This window comes from Sciurus vulgaris (assembly GCF_902686455.1).
Source record: "Sciurus vulgaris genome assembly, chromosome: 13".
In the NCBI taxonomy this organism is placed as follows: Eukaryota; Metazoa; Chordata; class Mammalia; order Rodentia; family Sciuridae; genus Sciurus; species Sciurus vulgaris.
The window spans coordinates 78418758-78434827 of NC_136474.1; the positions used below are offsets into that span (position 1 = coordinate 78418758).

The 16070-nt window shown below is 39.4% G+C and overlaps 1 protein-coding gene across 5 annotated transcripts in view; it reads left to right on the plus strand.

Annotated features, from left to right (window-relative positions):
- DYNAP (dynactin associated protein) overlaps window positions 1-7628 on the plus strand; it is a 36573-nt gene extending 28945 nt beyond the window's left edge. For all 5 annotated transcript variants that reach the window (XM_079109115.1, XM_079109119.1, XM_079109117.1 and 2 more), the window contains 3 exons: window positions 742-855; window positions 2328-2474; window positions 5426-7628. In XM_079109115.1, the coding sequence (XP_078965241.1) occupies window positions 742-855; window positions 2328-2474; window positions 5426-5560 (396 nt within the window). In that variant the 3' untranslated portion in view covers window positions 5561-7628. The remainder of the gene's footprint in view (window positions 1-741; window positions 856-2327; window positions 2475-5425) is intronic.
- Window positions 7629-16070: the final 8442 nt, after the last annotated feature.

Genomic DNA, 16070 nt, shown 5'->3' on the forward strand with positions numbered 1-16070 from the left:
AATGGATAAAGAAACTGTGGTATATATATACACGATGGAATATTATTCAGCCATAAATAAGAATAATATTATGGCATTTGCAGATAAGTGGATGGAAATGGAGAATACCATGCTAAGTGAAATAAGCCAGTCCCAAAAAAACCAAAGGCCGAATGTTTTCCCTGATAATAGATGATGATATATAATGGGGGTGAGGCATGGGGGGGGTGAGAAAAGAATGGAGGAACTTTGGGTTCAGACTTCTTTTGGACAGAAGGAGAAGGAAAGTTCTGTTGAACTTTGGTTGCTTTGATCAATGCAAATTGTGACTGAAGCTTTGCTTTGGATATAGGGAGCATAACTTCTCTGGCATGAATAGTTGGATTAATGGAAAGATTGGATACTTGTGAGAGTTCTCTTCATTTGTTTGAAATACTCAGTTGACTTTATCACATAGTTGTGGCATTGCATTGTGTGGGTTCAGATTCTAATTCTGCCTCTTCTTAGTTGTGGATTCTTAGGCAAATTTCTCAACCAGTTTAGATTTTAATTCCATCACCTCTGAAATAGTATAATACTGTTCACTTTATGAGATTGTTGTGAGATAGAACTGACAGAGTAAGTGTAAAGGACATAGTAAATGGCATGATCTCAGTTGGAGCTGCATAAGCATTAGCTACTATGAAGATTGTATGAATTGCTAACTTGTTGAGTAAGATGTTGGCCAAATAACTAGATTTCTTTTTCTTTTCCTTTTTGAAGCATCAAAATACCCTCGCTTTGAGTACACTGAGAATTTATAACAATGGATTACGACAACCACATTTTCATTTTAATGCAAATGAAATGGGATATGTGTTAAGTGGATGTGGAAAGGTAATTTCTCTGAAAACATTTTTTGGATGTTCTTTTATGCAGAAAGAAGCAAATTGGAGGTATTTCTTTGCTTTGGTTTAGGCATTAGTAACATAAAAGGACTCAGTTCTAATTGCCTTTGGTGCACAATTTCTGTAGAGGGTACCATGCAGACCCATTTTAGATAGTCCCCAAGTTTGATGAGACAAAAAGATCCAAGATGTGCACAAGAAGAGGCCAAGAATATTTCAGAGAACACTTGCTTAGCTTTTCAGAGTTTTGCATCCTCAGGTAATATAAAGTGGAAGGTGCTGTTGGCCTTGGGGGAATGTGGAGTAAGTTTTTGCCTCTGTGTGAGCGTGGGTAGCTGGGAAGCTACAGAGCATCAGTATGGTGACCACGTAGCCCACCTCATCCAGGATACTCCTCATGCATACTTGTTGTCTAGGTCAAATTAATGACACCCACTTCCACTCTTCAGAGCCTGGTTTGGATGATCAGTTGCAGGGGTACCATAAGGAAAGATAAACTGGGCAGTGTGCTAATACAGCGATTTGACTGCAGTTGTTCAAGACTCTCATGGGTTCCCTGGGGAACTCTGTTCCTCTTACATGTGTTGGGAGTGAAGGGAAGAGAGAGTGTGTGTGTGAAGGAGTATCTTCTGCATGAAGGGAAACTTCAGGGGTAGTGAAGTAGCATTTCTTCTCATCATTCTTTATCTTAAGCAAATTTAATAGATCATGATCTATAAATTAAGGAAGCATATTAAAGACATAAAGTAAGTAAATAATGAGTGGCAGGTGAAGTTGGCTTGTCTGGCCTTTACTTTTCTTATTCTTGAAAGAAAACCAAACCAGACTAAAAATTCACTCATTTTGTCATTTGTAGCAAAAGTTTTATTCTATGTTTTTAGATATGAAAGCTTTAGCAAATTGGAAAAGAGATTTTTAATCTTCCACAGATTGATTTTCAAAGATCAGACTTTATTTCCACTGTGCTTGTGTCTGCATTCACGTACACATTTAGTCTCTAAGTCCTAAGGAAGACTGTTAGGATATCACCCTCCCCGGACACTGGTGGAAGTAAAAGCACAGGGCTAGTGAACACGGAACTGCAGATCCTCTGCCTAGAGTATATGGGACATAATCCGTAATCCTTATTTAGAATGTTGTGATTGATGCTTTTTGGTTTTTGCATGATGTTCTGCATACTGAACTCACTAATGCACTTTTAAGAGCATTTATCAAATAAACATTTGGGGTCTACATCTGTGGCACAGGAATTTTGTGTGTGCATGTGTGAACAATGTTCTACCTCTGCTCTTCACCCTCACAGAGAAGTCTCTGTATAGCCATGAGCTTTTGTCTGTTCTTCACTATTAATATGTATCCTTAGTGAACATTTGATTTTATGTGCTTAACATTTTTCTTTCTTTTGTCTTTCTCTTTCTTTCTTTTTATGTATTTTAACTTTTGTAACTCCCTCCCTCTCAGGTGGGCATTATTAATACTCAGAGTACCATAGAGTTTAACATTCACATTGGAGATGTGGTATTTTTCCCCATTGGAACCCAGCATTACATTAAGAACACATGTGATGAGGATTTGCTTTTCATTCTTGCCTTCAGCACTGGAGATCAGGTAAGAATAAGCCAGCTTAAGAGAGGCTGTAAGTGTCAGTGATCTGTAGAAAATTCTGCGGAGTAACGTGTCCAGACCAAAGGGGGCTCTTGGTAGATGTGTGTAGAATGGGCGAATGAGTGAGCTGGATGAAGCAGTGTGTGTCGGGGAGGATCAAATAAACTTCCATCTCGTTAAAGGGTTCAGTGTATCGCATTCTCTCTTAATTCCCCAAATTCTGAACCAAAGGATCAGTATATAGGGATCCAAGAAATCATTTTGATTGCTAATAAAGCAGACATTAGGGAATGTGACTGTTGTGTGGGCGGTGGTTTTCCTGATACTGATGCCCTGAATTGGATAGGCCTCCCCAGGTTGAGGCAGGTCCTGAGTACACCTTTGATACCTTATGGCATAAAGTAGCAGAGCACGCTCCTTTAAGGTCTTCCAGCTCTCAAACAGGAAGTCGGAGGGGCAGAAGGAGTGTGGGCGCATGCTCATTCTATTCCTCTTCCGAGCCCTGGGAGTGAAGGGAAGAGAGAGTGTGCGGGAAACTGCGGGGGTAGTAACGTAGCATTTCTTCCCATCATTCTTTATGTTAAGCAAATCTAATATATCATGATCTATAAATTAAGAAAACAAGTATAAGAAAACTATAAGGTAAGAAAACAAATTATATGTAAAACAAATTAAGAAAAATTATTTGTTGGATTTAATTATTTGCTTTTAAATTCACACTATGAAATATAGGGTTCAAAGTACAAGGATAAATCGTGGAATTTATTTATTTATTTACTTTTTGAGTTTGCATAATCTGGTTTGCATTTTTTATTGCTTGTTCTATTTATACATAACAGCAGAATGCATTTTGATTCATTGTTCAAAAATGGAGTACAACTTTCATTTTTCTGGTTGTACATGATGTAGTCACACCATTTATGTAATCATCCATGTTCATAGGATAATGATGTCTTCACATTTCCCTATCTTTCCTTACCCCAGCCTCCTCCCCTGCTCTCATTTCCCTCTATACAATCCAACCTTCCTCCATTCTTCCCTTACCCCCTCACGCCCCACCCCCCATTATGCATCAGCATCCACTTATCAGAGAAAACATTCAGCCTTTGGTTTTTTGGGATTGGCTTATCTCACTTTGCATGATATTCCCCAACTCCATCCATTTACCTGCAAATGCCATAATTTTATTCTTCTTCATGGCTAAGTAATATTCCATTGTGTGTATATACCACAGTTTCTTTATCCATTCAACTATTGAAGCAAATCTAGGTTGGAAATAATGGAATTTAGTTATTAAAATATCTTTAGGAATAGATTACCGTCTGAGATAGGGTAAGAATTATAATGATCTGTTTCATTTAAATGAAAAGTCATGTTAGTGATTCCTAACAGGAAAGAAAGAAATTAATCAGAATTTTGGGTAGAACAATCTTTTACTCACTCCTCCCTTTAGGACTGTCTCATGTCCTGGAGGCAGGATGGCCCCCTTGACCCCATCAGAGTGGGTAATGGGAAATGTTTCTAATAGGGACGTATTTTGCATAAGGAGTATGAAGAGAAGGAGGAAGGAAGGAGCATGGAGAAAGAGAGAGAAAAAAACAGTTACACATAAACAAGGAGACAAGCACAGAGAAACATACGGAGAGAAATATACAGATGTAAAGAGAAAGATGCAGAGAAGCAACACACACAGGGAGTGACACGCAGAGAGAAGCAACACAGAGACACACAGAAGGAAACACACCTGTGCATGAAGGGCAGAGACCTAGAGAGACAGACACCCCACATCCAGACAGACCTATACTTGGAGGGGAACAGAAAGACAGACACACATACAAACACACAGGCACCAACATATGTTGAGATAAACATAGACAAAAGTGAGAGGTTCACATATGCACAGACACCCACACGTAGAAACAGAGAGAAAGAGAAATACCCCCACACACATGCAGAAATTGAGAAGGGCAGGCCAAGGAAGAGAGGTTGTGTGTGTGTGTGTGTGTGTGTGTGTGTTGTGTGCATGCGCGCGTTGGTGGGGGGCACTTTATAGGGAACAGACACAAAGAGTCAGGCCTATCCCTTTGGACAACCAGGCCAGGTAAGAAGAGATTATCAGCCCTGCAGAGAGAAGCCAGTCCCTGGCTGCAGAGTTCCAGGATGGCTTCCTTGGCAGTAGGGTTTGCTCTATCACATGCCCCTGGGTGTGCATCTCTGAGAAGTCCTTCTGACCTAGTCCTTACTCATAGGCAATTACGTGAAACTGCTCACTCCTCTAAAAGAACCACTTCCTGGTAGGACAGAGGTTACTTCTAAAGCACCCTCTAGCCATTAGACATTCCCCCCCTATTTTTTATTGGTACATTATAGTTGTTCTTAATGATGGGACTTGTTACATATTCATACATGCACACAAGACAACAGTATAATTTGGCCAATATCATTCCCCTGTGTTTTCCCTTTCCCTTCTCTCTTCCCATCCCCTGGTCTCTTTCCTGGGCTTTACAGAACTTCCTTCAATTTTCGTCAGATTTCCCACCTGCCTTTCCTTTTCCTTTTTCCTTGCTAGCTTCCACATATGAGAGAAAACATATGACTCTTGGCCTTCTAAATTTGGCTTATTTCACTTTACATAATGTTCTTAAGTTCCATCCATTTTCCAGCAAATGATATAATTACATTTTTCTTTTGTCTGAATAACACTTCATTGTGTATCCATTCATCTGTACCATCAGACTTTTCTTTTTTTTAATTACTTCTCAGTTTTGAAAACATGAACTCCCATAGGCAAGGAAAGATTGGCACACAAGGTGACCATGTAAGGAGTTCATAGCTGGGTAAAGTTAGACCGCTAACTGCCAGGCGGTACTGCACATGCCTTGAGAGCTGTAGGATCTCTTTAGGAATCTGAGCATTTTTGTGCTGACACATCTTCTTTTGGTTTATGCTATCAGCTGCAAACCCTTGACATGGATGATTATATCCAAGCCACTGCAGATCACATCTTGGCCCAGCTTTTCTTCAGGAAGCAAAATGAGTTTAAGAAGATCCCAAAATTCAAGGAGGACCAGGCAATTAACCTGCCTTAGAGTTACTGATGAGTTCGGATCTAAGCCTCTGCTTTTGTTGTTGTTAAAGAAGGACCATTTGGCTAATGAGCTGGGGGCTCTTTATGGAGTAGAGTGGTACATCAGGTACAGAGCAGCCCTGCAGGTTCATTTAGCTAATAGTGATTACAGGCGATTCTTGCTAAGGGAACATTTCAGATTAATAGATGTAATGGAGCAGACCTGATACATTAGTATATTTTTGTATGAATTTTAGTATATGTATATATGTGTTTATTTTCCTATTGTTATTTCAAGTTTATTATTCCAACTGTAAAACCATTCTTTTTCTGCACATAGGTAAAGTTTAATTCCATGCAAATATTTTTGTTATTCATCATTGTGAAAGGAAGTAAGGTCAACTTATATATGTACATATTGAGGCACTGAAATCCACATTGTCAATCCTTGTCCAAGAAGTTTAGTTTCAAGCTCTAGCTGGCAATTCCCATGACATGCTTTTTATGGTGCCAATATTTTCAGGGACTCACTCTTACTAGTATTGTGCACTTACAATATCTTAGTTTAGAAAACAATGATAAAATAATTATGAATTCAACATCATCTTTGAATGTATTTGGATTTTATAATCACATCAACTGTTTACACTTAAGGAATAGTCATTCCTGTGTTTGAAAAGCATATGGTTAATTTAGTCTATTGGTAATGCTGGTTGTGTATAAGGATTTAAGGACAACTTATCATTCTTGAAGCTTGTCAGAGTTGGTAGTCTCTAAGTAGGATGTTACTGTCTTAAAAAGAAAATAATTTGTTCAGATCTAATTTGTATTTTGTTTTTGTTTATAATTTATTTTAATAGCTATTTTTACCCTACAGTGTGTTAGGTACCACCATCAGTTCTGGACTACCCTGTATACAGTTCTAAAGTAGGAAAGACTGGTTCTCAATGCCTTTGGCCACCATCCCCTTTAACCTTTGCTCTGACTTCTAACAAGATTTTTTTTTTTTTTAGATGTCTCAGGCTATTTCTAGGCTACAAAGAATCTGTACTTCCCTCACCCCTTCTATCTGAATAATTAATCTGTTGACTACAAGTGTAGAATACAGTGAAAATGAGGAATGGTTCACCTTTAACAGGGGGAAATGGCCACCTACATAATGGACTTTAGGAACAACAAGGCAGCCTTTCCCTGCTCTTGAGTCTTTCTTGGTTCATCCATCCATCTACCAATCCACTAAACACTTACAAGCAACTACTATAAGCAAATGCTGTGATGACCATTAGTGATATGAAGTTGACTATGAAATTATTTCTGCACTCAGGGATTTTACAGCCCATTAGGCACATGCACACAAACAATCAGTGTGATATATTGTGATAAAGCTATGATAGGTATACACTGTAATAAGTGATTTATTTGTATGATCACACAAATTGAATGTGCACATATACATACATATATACACATGAAACACCAAACCCAGCTATGGGGTGCGAAGTGGGGGATTTTAAGGTTTCCTAGAGTAGCTCTGAGTAAAGTTGAACAGTTAGCTGAAGCACGAAGAGGAAGATGGGACGTGTTTGTGTGAAGCTGTTCTAGGTTGAAGGTTGACGTAGTCAGTTGTTCCAGGCAAAGATGTGTGAGAAAGTTCACTATAACAGGGAGGAACAGACCTAGTGGCAGGAGACAGGGTTGGAGGAGCAGGGAGAGATCAGTTGGTAGAATTCCTTCGAACCACCTTACTGTGAATTGTTCTTTTCTGGGAGAGCTAGCTAAGATCAGAGCTTGGAACCAAGGGAAGTCTTTTGTTCTGAAGACACTTAGAAGTTTCAATCTGGGAGCAGGATTGAGAACATGCAGTGAATGCACAAACAAAATAGGTACATGGAAGAGAATGTCCGAATAGAAGGAAATAGTCATAAAAAGTAGATGAAAATGTGTGTAGAAAGATTTTATCTACTGATTTTGTTTTATTTTGTAAATATTTTGTATGCTGTAAGCCAGTTCATTATCCATTTCCTTGTATCAGAAAGTATTGTATCAGATTACTATGTGGTCATTTAATAAAGGATTTATGCATTTTTGTATATTATTTTGTCATTAGAATCTTAAATATAATCTGTTATTAAGTTCTTATTAATTTGAGACATTACTGGATTCTTCTTAGGCATCTTTGAAATATGATTCACCATCACTTAAGGAAAATATGTTATGGTGCTGGAACTTTCTGAGTTTCCTGACAATAATAATGTGAAGTCTGGCTTAAAATTCTGGCTTTATAATTCAATTTAAAGAGGAAATATGTTAAAAATAAAAACAACCCCTGAAAATCAATTCCATTGGAATATTATTGATAAATTATTTTGTGGTAGGAAATGTTCTTAAAATTTACTTGATTATCTGAACATTGACTCTTTTTTCCCCTTTCAAAATATTGATATCTATTTCCCTACACCACTTCATCCATTAAAATACTCAAGTGTTTTTATACTTTTTGGTGTATCTACTTTACTTCATATAAAATCAGTGGCTAGATTGACAATTGGCATCATGTAGGCAAAAAGTGGACTCGTTACTAAAAACCTCCTTTAAAACTGAAACTACCTTAATAACTGTTTTATAACAGACATTCTATGATATGGCCAAATTTGACTAATATGAAGTGGTATGTATTGTAGTACATAAGATGTTCTTAAATATTGACAAAAAATTCAGGAGTCTTTTTAATAGCAGCTTTAGAATAACTAAGTACAATGAATCTAAGTTGAATAAAGGAACTACTGAATGTTCCTTATTGCTTCTAAATAAGAGGAAGAGGTTATAAAAAGTTTCTTTGTTCATATTCTCATCCTTACCTGTTAAGGAGTAAACAGAATTTTTTTTATCACCCACGCAATCCAGGAATATGAAGACAGTTACTGTTACTATGTAACTTGATTCTTAATGGCCATAATTTATCAACGGTTGAAAATGAGTCAGCAATATAGTATTATTGCCTGAAAAGTAAAACAGGAAAAAAAAAGTCAGCTATTTTATGCTATAATTACAAGTAATGAGTGATCTCTTCTCCATACTACCCATACCTTTAGGAAACTGGTATGTTCACTTTGGATCACTGTTCTCTTAAAAAAAAAAAAAAATAAGAAGAAACTGGAGAACCCAGAGAACAATAGTGATGATGAAAGAAGTGGGAAACTGCATTTTCTTCCTCAGACTTAAGGTGAACCATTTAGAAGTAGTTAATGGATGCTTTGGAATCAGAATTGTAGAGCCGGTAGAGGCCACACATCATTTGATCCCATCACTTTAAAGTGCAGAAATGGACACCTAAGCCAGCTTTACCCTAGTTGCAAGGAAGACATTTGAGACCAAGGCCCAGGTTTTTTGACCCCACTCTCCAAACCAGTGTGGGTTTTCTTCCTCCTCCTCCTCCTCCTCCTCCCCCTCCTCCTCCCCCTCCCCCCCTCCCCCTCCCCCTCCCCTCCTCCTCCTCCTCCTCCCTTTTTGTTACTGTGTAGACCACCATATGAGGCAGAACACCATACTAGAAACTGCACCACCTGAAGTGGGAGAAATGGCTTTTATTACCTACAAATCAGCCATCCCCAGCACCAGCACCACTTCTCTGCTGGGCGTCCCACAAGCTGCCTGCTTAGGTCCCAGCTGCTTCTAAAAGGAGGCATTTAGAGCCTCCTGAGGTCGCAGTTCACTGTTCCCGTCTAGCCAAGCATTCAGTTCTTATTTATTTTTATTAATTTTAAAAATTGTAGTAAAATACATATCATATAAATTTCACCATTCCAACCATTTTGAAGTGTATAGTTCAGTGGCATTAAGTACATTTGCAAGGTTGTGTACAACCACCACCACTATCCATTTCCAGAAGTTTTTCACTGTCTCAGACAAACTCTGTAGCCAGTAAATAACAACTCACTGTTCTCTGTCCCACCACACCCTTTCTCTTCTCCTGCTCTGGTAAAGACTTTTGTCTTAGGAATTTGCCTCTTCTAAGTACCTGCTGTAAGCAGAATCATACAATACTAGTCAATGCTTATTTTTATTAAGTATTTGCTCATTTACTAAACTGTTCTTTACTATATGCTTAGTGTCATTCTAGGATTATAAGAAAGAAAATGTGACATCAGAGAATTTGTGATTTAAAAGATTTATTCATATTCAATTCTGTATTTCTCTTTCCTCCCTAACCCTGTCTTGAATGAAGTAAGATTTTTACCTGTCATGAGTATTCAAAAGAATGTTTATTTAGTCAGATTTCATCAGGGATTCTGCATTAACAAATATGAAAAAAAAAATTAAACAGGCGGACCTACATTACGTTTGATTTTTCCACACAAGGCAACGCAACACACAGCCTCTTCAGTGGTTCCTGTTCCAGTGTCTGAACAGTCCTTAGACCTTGATTTTTTTTTTTTTTCTTTGTACTAAGGACAGGGTGCTCTACCTCTGAGTACATCCCCAGCCCTTTTTAAGACAAGAGTCTCACCAAGTTACCCAGGCTGGCCTTGAACCTACCATCCTCTTGCCTCAGACTCCCAAGTAGCTGGAATTGCAGGAGTGTGCCCCCACTCCAGGTTTAGATGGCAAACTTTCTATAAATTTTGTAATATTACTTTGCCTGTACTTGTTTTTCTTTTTTTTACTCCTTTATTTATTTATTTTTGATTGGTAGTTTCTACATATACAGAAAGGCGAAATTCCTTTTAGCATATTTATATAGATATGTAAAATAATTTTATTAAAATCATTCCATATTTCTTCTTGTTTCCCTTCCTTCCTTTCTCCCTTTCCTTCTCCTTCTACTCCACTGATCCTTCAGCATGGGGAGTTTCTTATTCCCTGAAATTTACACATCCACATGAGAGTGTTTGAATTCAGTTTTTTTACCCCCAACATTAGCAAGAAATCCCAAATAGCCTGAACAGTTATCTCTGACTTATCTTAATTCAGTAATGCTCAATTTCATTCTGTTGGCAATCAGTGCATTATTTTATTAACATAGACTGAGCCTAAAGTATTTGAATTTCTCCTTGGTTCCAGATGCAGAGTAGCTTATGCTGAAAGGAAGTAAACTGTAATGTTCAGGCTAAATGAGGTGCTATACCATGTTCCAGGACATTGGATTCATTGAAGTTGGCTGATGACTTAGCGCACATTCAAAAAGTTCACTTCTGATGTCAGGTCAATTAAAATATTTAAAAAAATTAAATCACCCAGAAAAAGAATGGCCGAGTAATTATAATATATATATTTTTTAATTTTAGTTTTCAGGAAATTGGGCAAGCGTGGGGCATGACTTATTAGTTTTGTTTTGGCATTAAAGATGCAGGGTGCTGTAGATGTTAACCTTGTCAGGTATAAATTGAATGATAAATAGAACAATTGCTAGTAAAATTGGCTTATCAAGTGATTCATGTAAAGACTTTAAATGTCACCTGTATTTAGATAACCTTTTCTACAGTATCAGCACTGCTCAAGTGACTATTGTCCTCGGAGATAGTTTTGTCTCTGTTTATAAGGAGCTAGAGATAATGAAAGCTGAGAAAAAAAAAAAAAAAAAAAAATCCCTGTCAACCAGGATAGATTGCCCTTCCAAGTACATTTTCTCTTATCTTGTAAAATAAGCCATTGGAGGTAGTTTTACAAGTTTATAGTACCAAGCTCTCACCTGGCCTGGCTGTGAAAAGGATTTGGAAAGATAAAGACAGTTGTAAGATAAAGAAAAGCAGGAACACATAAAAGAAGAGAGAAACTGTGGATTCACTTTCTGATTTTAAACGTCCTGACTTGACCAAAGGCTGGAGCAGAACTCCTGAACTTTCTTCCCATGAGATATCTTGACTCGTACATTTTCTTCGTACATATTTGCCTTTGAAGGTACACTTCTCTAATTAGGCATGGCCTACTTCAGTCCGTATCTTTAGCTATTGCCCCTTAGGTTTTCAACTTTTAGTTTACTAAAATAGAAACACACAAGAAGAAAAAACACAAATGTCCTAAGCTTGATATATCTCTGCACATTGAATATGTCCACCCAACAGCACCTTGAACAACAAGTGTGGCATTATCTTTTTAAGTCTTTTGTGCCTGATTTAGTCTCCACTCACCTTCGTCCTGACAAAATTACTTGTTCCTGATTTGAACTTTATGTCAGTGGAATCATACAATATGTGTTTTTTGGTACCTGGTTTCTTTTGCACAGTATTTTTTCTGAAGCTCATTAATATTCCCCCCTTCATTTTTATGATTCTCTTTCTCCTTTTTCCTGTTTTGAGATGGAATTATGCTAAAATGCTTAGGCTGACCTTGAACTTGCAATCCTCCTGCTACAGCCTCCTCAGTAGCTGGGATTGCAGCGTGTGCCACGGGACCAGCTCCTGCTTCTCTCTTAATTTTTATGCTTCTCAGTGCTTTCTTTTGCCCCCACAGATAAAGAGACACTTGGCTTCTATCTGCCCCTATTTGATTCAGTGATGACACCCACGATACTTATGTAGAGTGACTCTAAGTCCCCACAGCAGCCTTTTCAGCTGAGGCTGTCCCTGTTCTTTCTCCCACCGGATTATCTGGGAAGAACTGAGAGCTTAGAGGAGAGAGAAGGAAAAGACAAGGTGGTTCTCCTCGGCCCCGCAACACTCAACACTGTCCTCTTCGCACCACAGGAGAGTGGTGGTGATACCCTTGCTGTGGAACTTGATGGTACCTGCTGACCTGAGGCCCAGCTCTCCGTGGAAGAGGGAGTTCAAGGGCAACGGGGCTTTGTAAGGCTTTGGTTTGATGTAGAGATCTCAACCTTCCAGAGGGCGGACTTAGCTTTTCCTTTCAATTCCCTAACATTTTTAAAACACAATTTCGGAGCAATGTATTGTTTCAGGAACCAGTTTCCTAGCAACTTTCAGCTAATGCTTCCCCTAGTAATGTAGGACAGGGTATTGCAATGAAGACTTCCCTCACTTGAGGTTTGTCTTTAGTGCACAGCCTTCTTCCAGGCTGTGAAGAAGATCATGACGAAGTGATATGTTCAGGATATGTCCCATAGTTCTGGGACGACCATCTCTCAATTTGTGGTGATGCTGGAGACCCTTGTCTTTACTCCTCCACTTGGTTAACCCCTCTCCCTTTAGACCCTCTCTCTAAAATGCTGTACTCTTGTATGCAGACACCTACTTGACATTTCTATTTGCCTATGTAATAAATGTCTCAAACTCTCCCTGGACAAAATGGAATTTCTGATTGTCTCTGCTGAACCCGTTCTACTTGAGCAAGTTTCATTTTGGTTCAGTGGAAGCGCTATCCTGCTCATTTCTCAGGACATTCTTGCCTCATCTCTCTTTCTTTCACTCTTTATTCACCTTGGCAAATCCTGGATCTGACCTGCTTTGCCACCTCCACTGCTGCCACCCTGATCTGAGCCACTACTAAATTTTTTCTGACTTCTTTCGTGGGATTCCTAACCTGGCTTTCTGCTGCTCCTTTTATACCCCACATTTAGTCTGTTCTTAACAAAACAGAGCCATCCTTTTGATAAGTAAGTCAGATCATGAGTGCTCTCTCCACCCCATCCAGGCGCTCCCTTCTTTATCCAGAGAGAAGCCAGAGTCCTCCAAGTTCCAATGTGCTCTACCTCCTTCCCTTTAATGCACCTCTCTCTATGCTCTACCTCTCCATGGCTCACCCCTAGTACCTCTCTAACTCACCTTTCCAACTCTTGCTCTTGGTTACTCAGTTTGAACCTGATCTCAGGATGAACCCCTCTTTGCCATGTGACTTTCCTATTCTGCCCATCAGGAGGTGGAATCTCTTTCCCCATCTCCTAAATATGGTCTACTGGTCTTGTAACTTGCTTAGACCAGTAGAATGTAGTGGAAATGACATTATGACAGTTCAAAGGCTAATCCTTCAAAGGCCTTTCCTGCTTCTGCTTGCTCTCTTGTAACCCTATGGGGTCATGTATGGGGATGCATGTGGCCCTGTTAATCTAGTCACTCAAACTAACAGGAGTCACCTTTTGAGATGTGAGTAAGGCCATCATGGACCAGCTGGTCCCCAGTCAAGATATCAGCTGAGCAGTAGCTATGGTAGACTCATGAATGAGCCAGTCAGAATCAGAAAAAAGGGTTACTCTGCTGAGTGCAGCCCAAACTGCTGACCCATAGAAAAGTGAACTAAATAAACTAGTTATTTTTAAGGCCCTAATCTTGGGAGCTTGACCTGTTTTATGGCAAAGGTAACCAATATATGAAACAGAGAATTCACTAAGGGACAGCCTGTGGTGTAACTTTATTATCAAATACTTTGTCTTTTCTCCACTGATTTGAAACAATACTTTCATTTCAAATACATTGTCTTGGTTCTTCTTCTGGGTTCTCCATTATGTACTATTGATTTATTTGTCCTTTGTGGCTTAGCTTCACTCAAAGGTATATTTCACTCAAAGGTATATCTAGAAGGACAGGTCTCACTTCATTACTTTTTTCTTTAACAACTCTTAGCTATTCTCATTTTTTTTTTTCTTTGTAAGAACTTGATATTGTTTTCCATATCCCCAAATGTAAATGTTGAGTTCAGGTTGGGATAGTATTAAATATATGATTTAAAAAAAATAAAAAAATACCTCATAGGATACCTGAGTTTGCTTGTGAGTACATTTTTACATAATAAAAATATTTAGGTTAGTTTAAATATAATTTGTGTTTTTCCTATGTTTAGTCTAATTCTTTGAGAATCAGAATAAGATTGTAGTCCACCATTATATGAAATAAAATAGACTAAATATTAACTGTAAGTTGATTTCTTTGCCCTTTAATAATAGTAAAAACTTTTCACTGTTAAACCCTGGAGTTCATGGTGGGGGTGGGTTTCTCAGAAAATCTAGTGATGTGTTTGTTCTGAAGGTCGAAGGCTGGCAGATCATGGTGCCCTCAGTTTAGCTGGGAGACAAGATTGTTTTACTCTAGCTGGGAAATAAGGTTGCTTTGGTCTGAGCTGTCATACAGAGGGAATGTGTGCTTTGAGAAGAAGCATAGATTATACTTTTGAAGGTTTTTCTTATTTTAAACTAACCATAAAATGATATAATCATTACTAAAGAAAATATCTGTAAAAAGGCTGGCAGAAAAATAAAGACAGATTCAGCCTCAGAACACTTGGTGTCTCTGCACGCTGTTTCTCCAGGGCGCCAAGCCTCCCATCCACCTAGGACCCCCGACCCCTGCTAGGGCTGGACCCTGGCAACTGGCGCCATGGCAGGCGTGGAAGCCGAGTGCAGTGCAAGTAGCAGGTGAGAATGGAGCGAGGAGCTCTGCAGGGAGGGCAGAGTGAGCGGGTGGTTCACAGCTGAAGCCCCAGCAACATCCATGCCTGGGGTTCAGATGCGCCCCCCTGGGCCTTCTGTACTAGCAAGGTGGCTACATCTGAAACTTATTAGGGGCTGTGACACCACTTTGTCAGGCAGCTGAGTATAATCTCAGTGGGGGAGAGAGGGTCTTCCCACTTGGTGAGGGATTGCAACATGGCTTCAGCATGATGAGGATGCCGGAGAACACAGAGCACCTTTGGCTTCTCCAGGTCGCCAAAACTTCAGCCTGATGGATAAGGTGTTTATCAGCAGCACAGGCTACACTTCCTGGGAAATGCAATAGTACCTGGAAGAAAAAGCACTATTGGTATGATCATGATACCCAGTGGCAGCAGTGGCTGGAGGATGCAGAAGTCCAGTCCAGGAAGAAATGGCATTTTCCAGGTGCTTTCCAGAAGGGGCACTTGCCAGTGGCTGAGGTGGTGCCTTAGGACACTGGAGGAGATGGTGTACTTCATAGGATACCTGCCTGAGTTTGCTTGTGAGTACATTTGAGGCCGTCCTTGAGTATGGTTAGAAACATACAAGGGGGCATCTAGAGGCATAGGGGCCTGTGGCATGTAAGGTAAGAGCCAGCAAAATAGGGGCAGCAAACATGTGCAGCCGTAAGCTAGGGTGCACCCAAGGCAACATGGGTTATCTGGGGAAAGAATTGTTGCTAAGCAGGTTAAAAAAGCCCTGGAAGAATATGGACATTTCCTACTGTCTTGGAATTGTCTCTGCATTTCAGTTCATTTAATTAGGACAGACAGAGGAATGCGTGCGCGCGCGCGCACACACACACACACACACACACACACAGTTTCAGGATGAAATAACCTGAGAAACAATGGGTTAAAGAATATCAAGCAGATCCATACAGAGTCTCTGGTATCCTGACTCATTCAAATCATACTCACTGAGCACCTACCAGGTTCTAGTGGTGAATACTTCAGACATGGTCCAGTCGCCTAGTAGGGAGACAGTGCTAATATGGATTACAGATCTTTAGGAGGGACAGTAGAGTATTCAGAATGTCCCATACGTATGACTATGAACCCCTTCTAGCAGAAAACTCTCACCTGTCTTTAGTGTGTGAGGTTTGGGAGCATCGCACAATATAGGACCGTAGAGGGAGAGTAGAGGAAAGTTAGCAGATTGGGAAGTGGATATT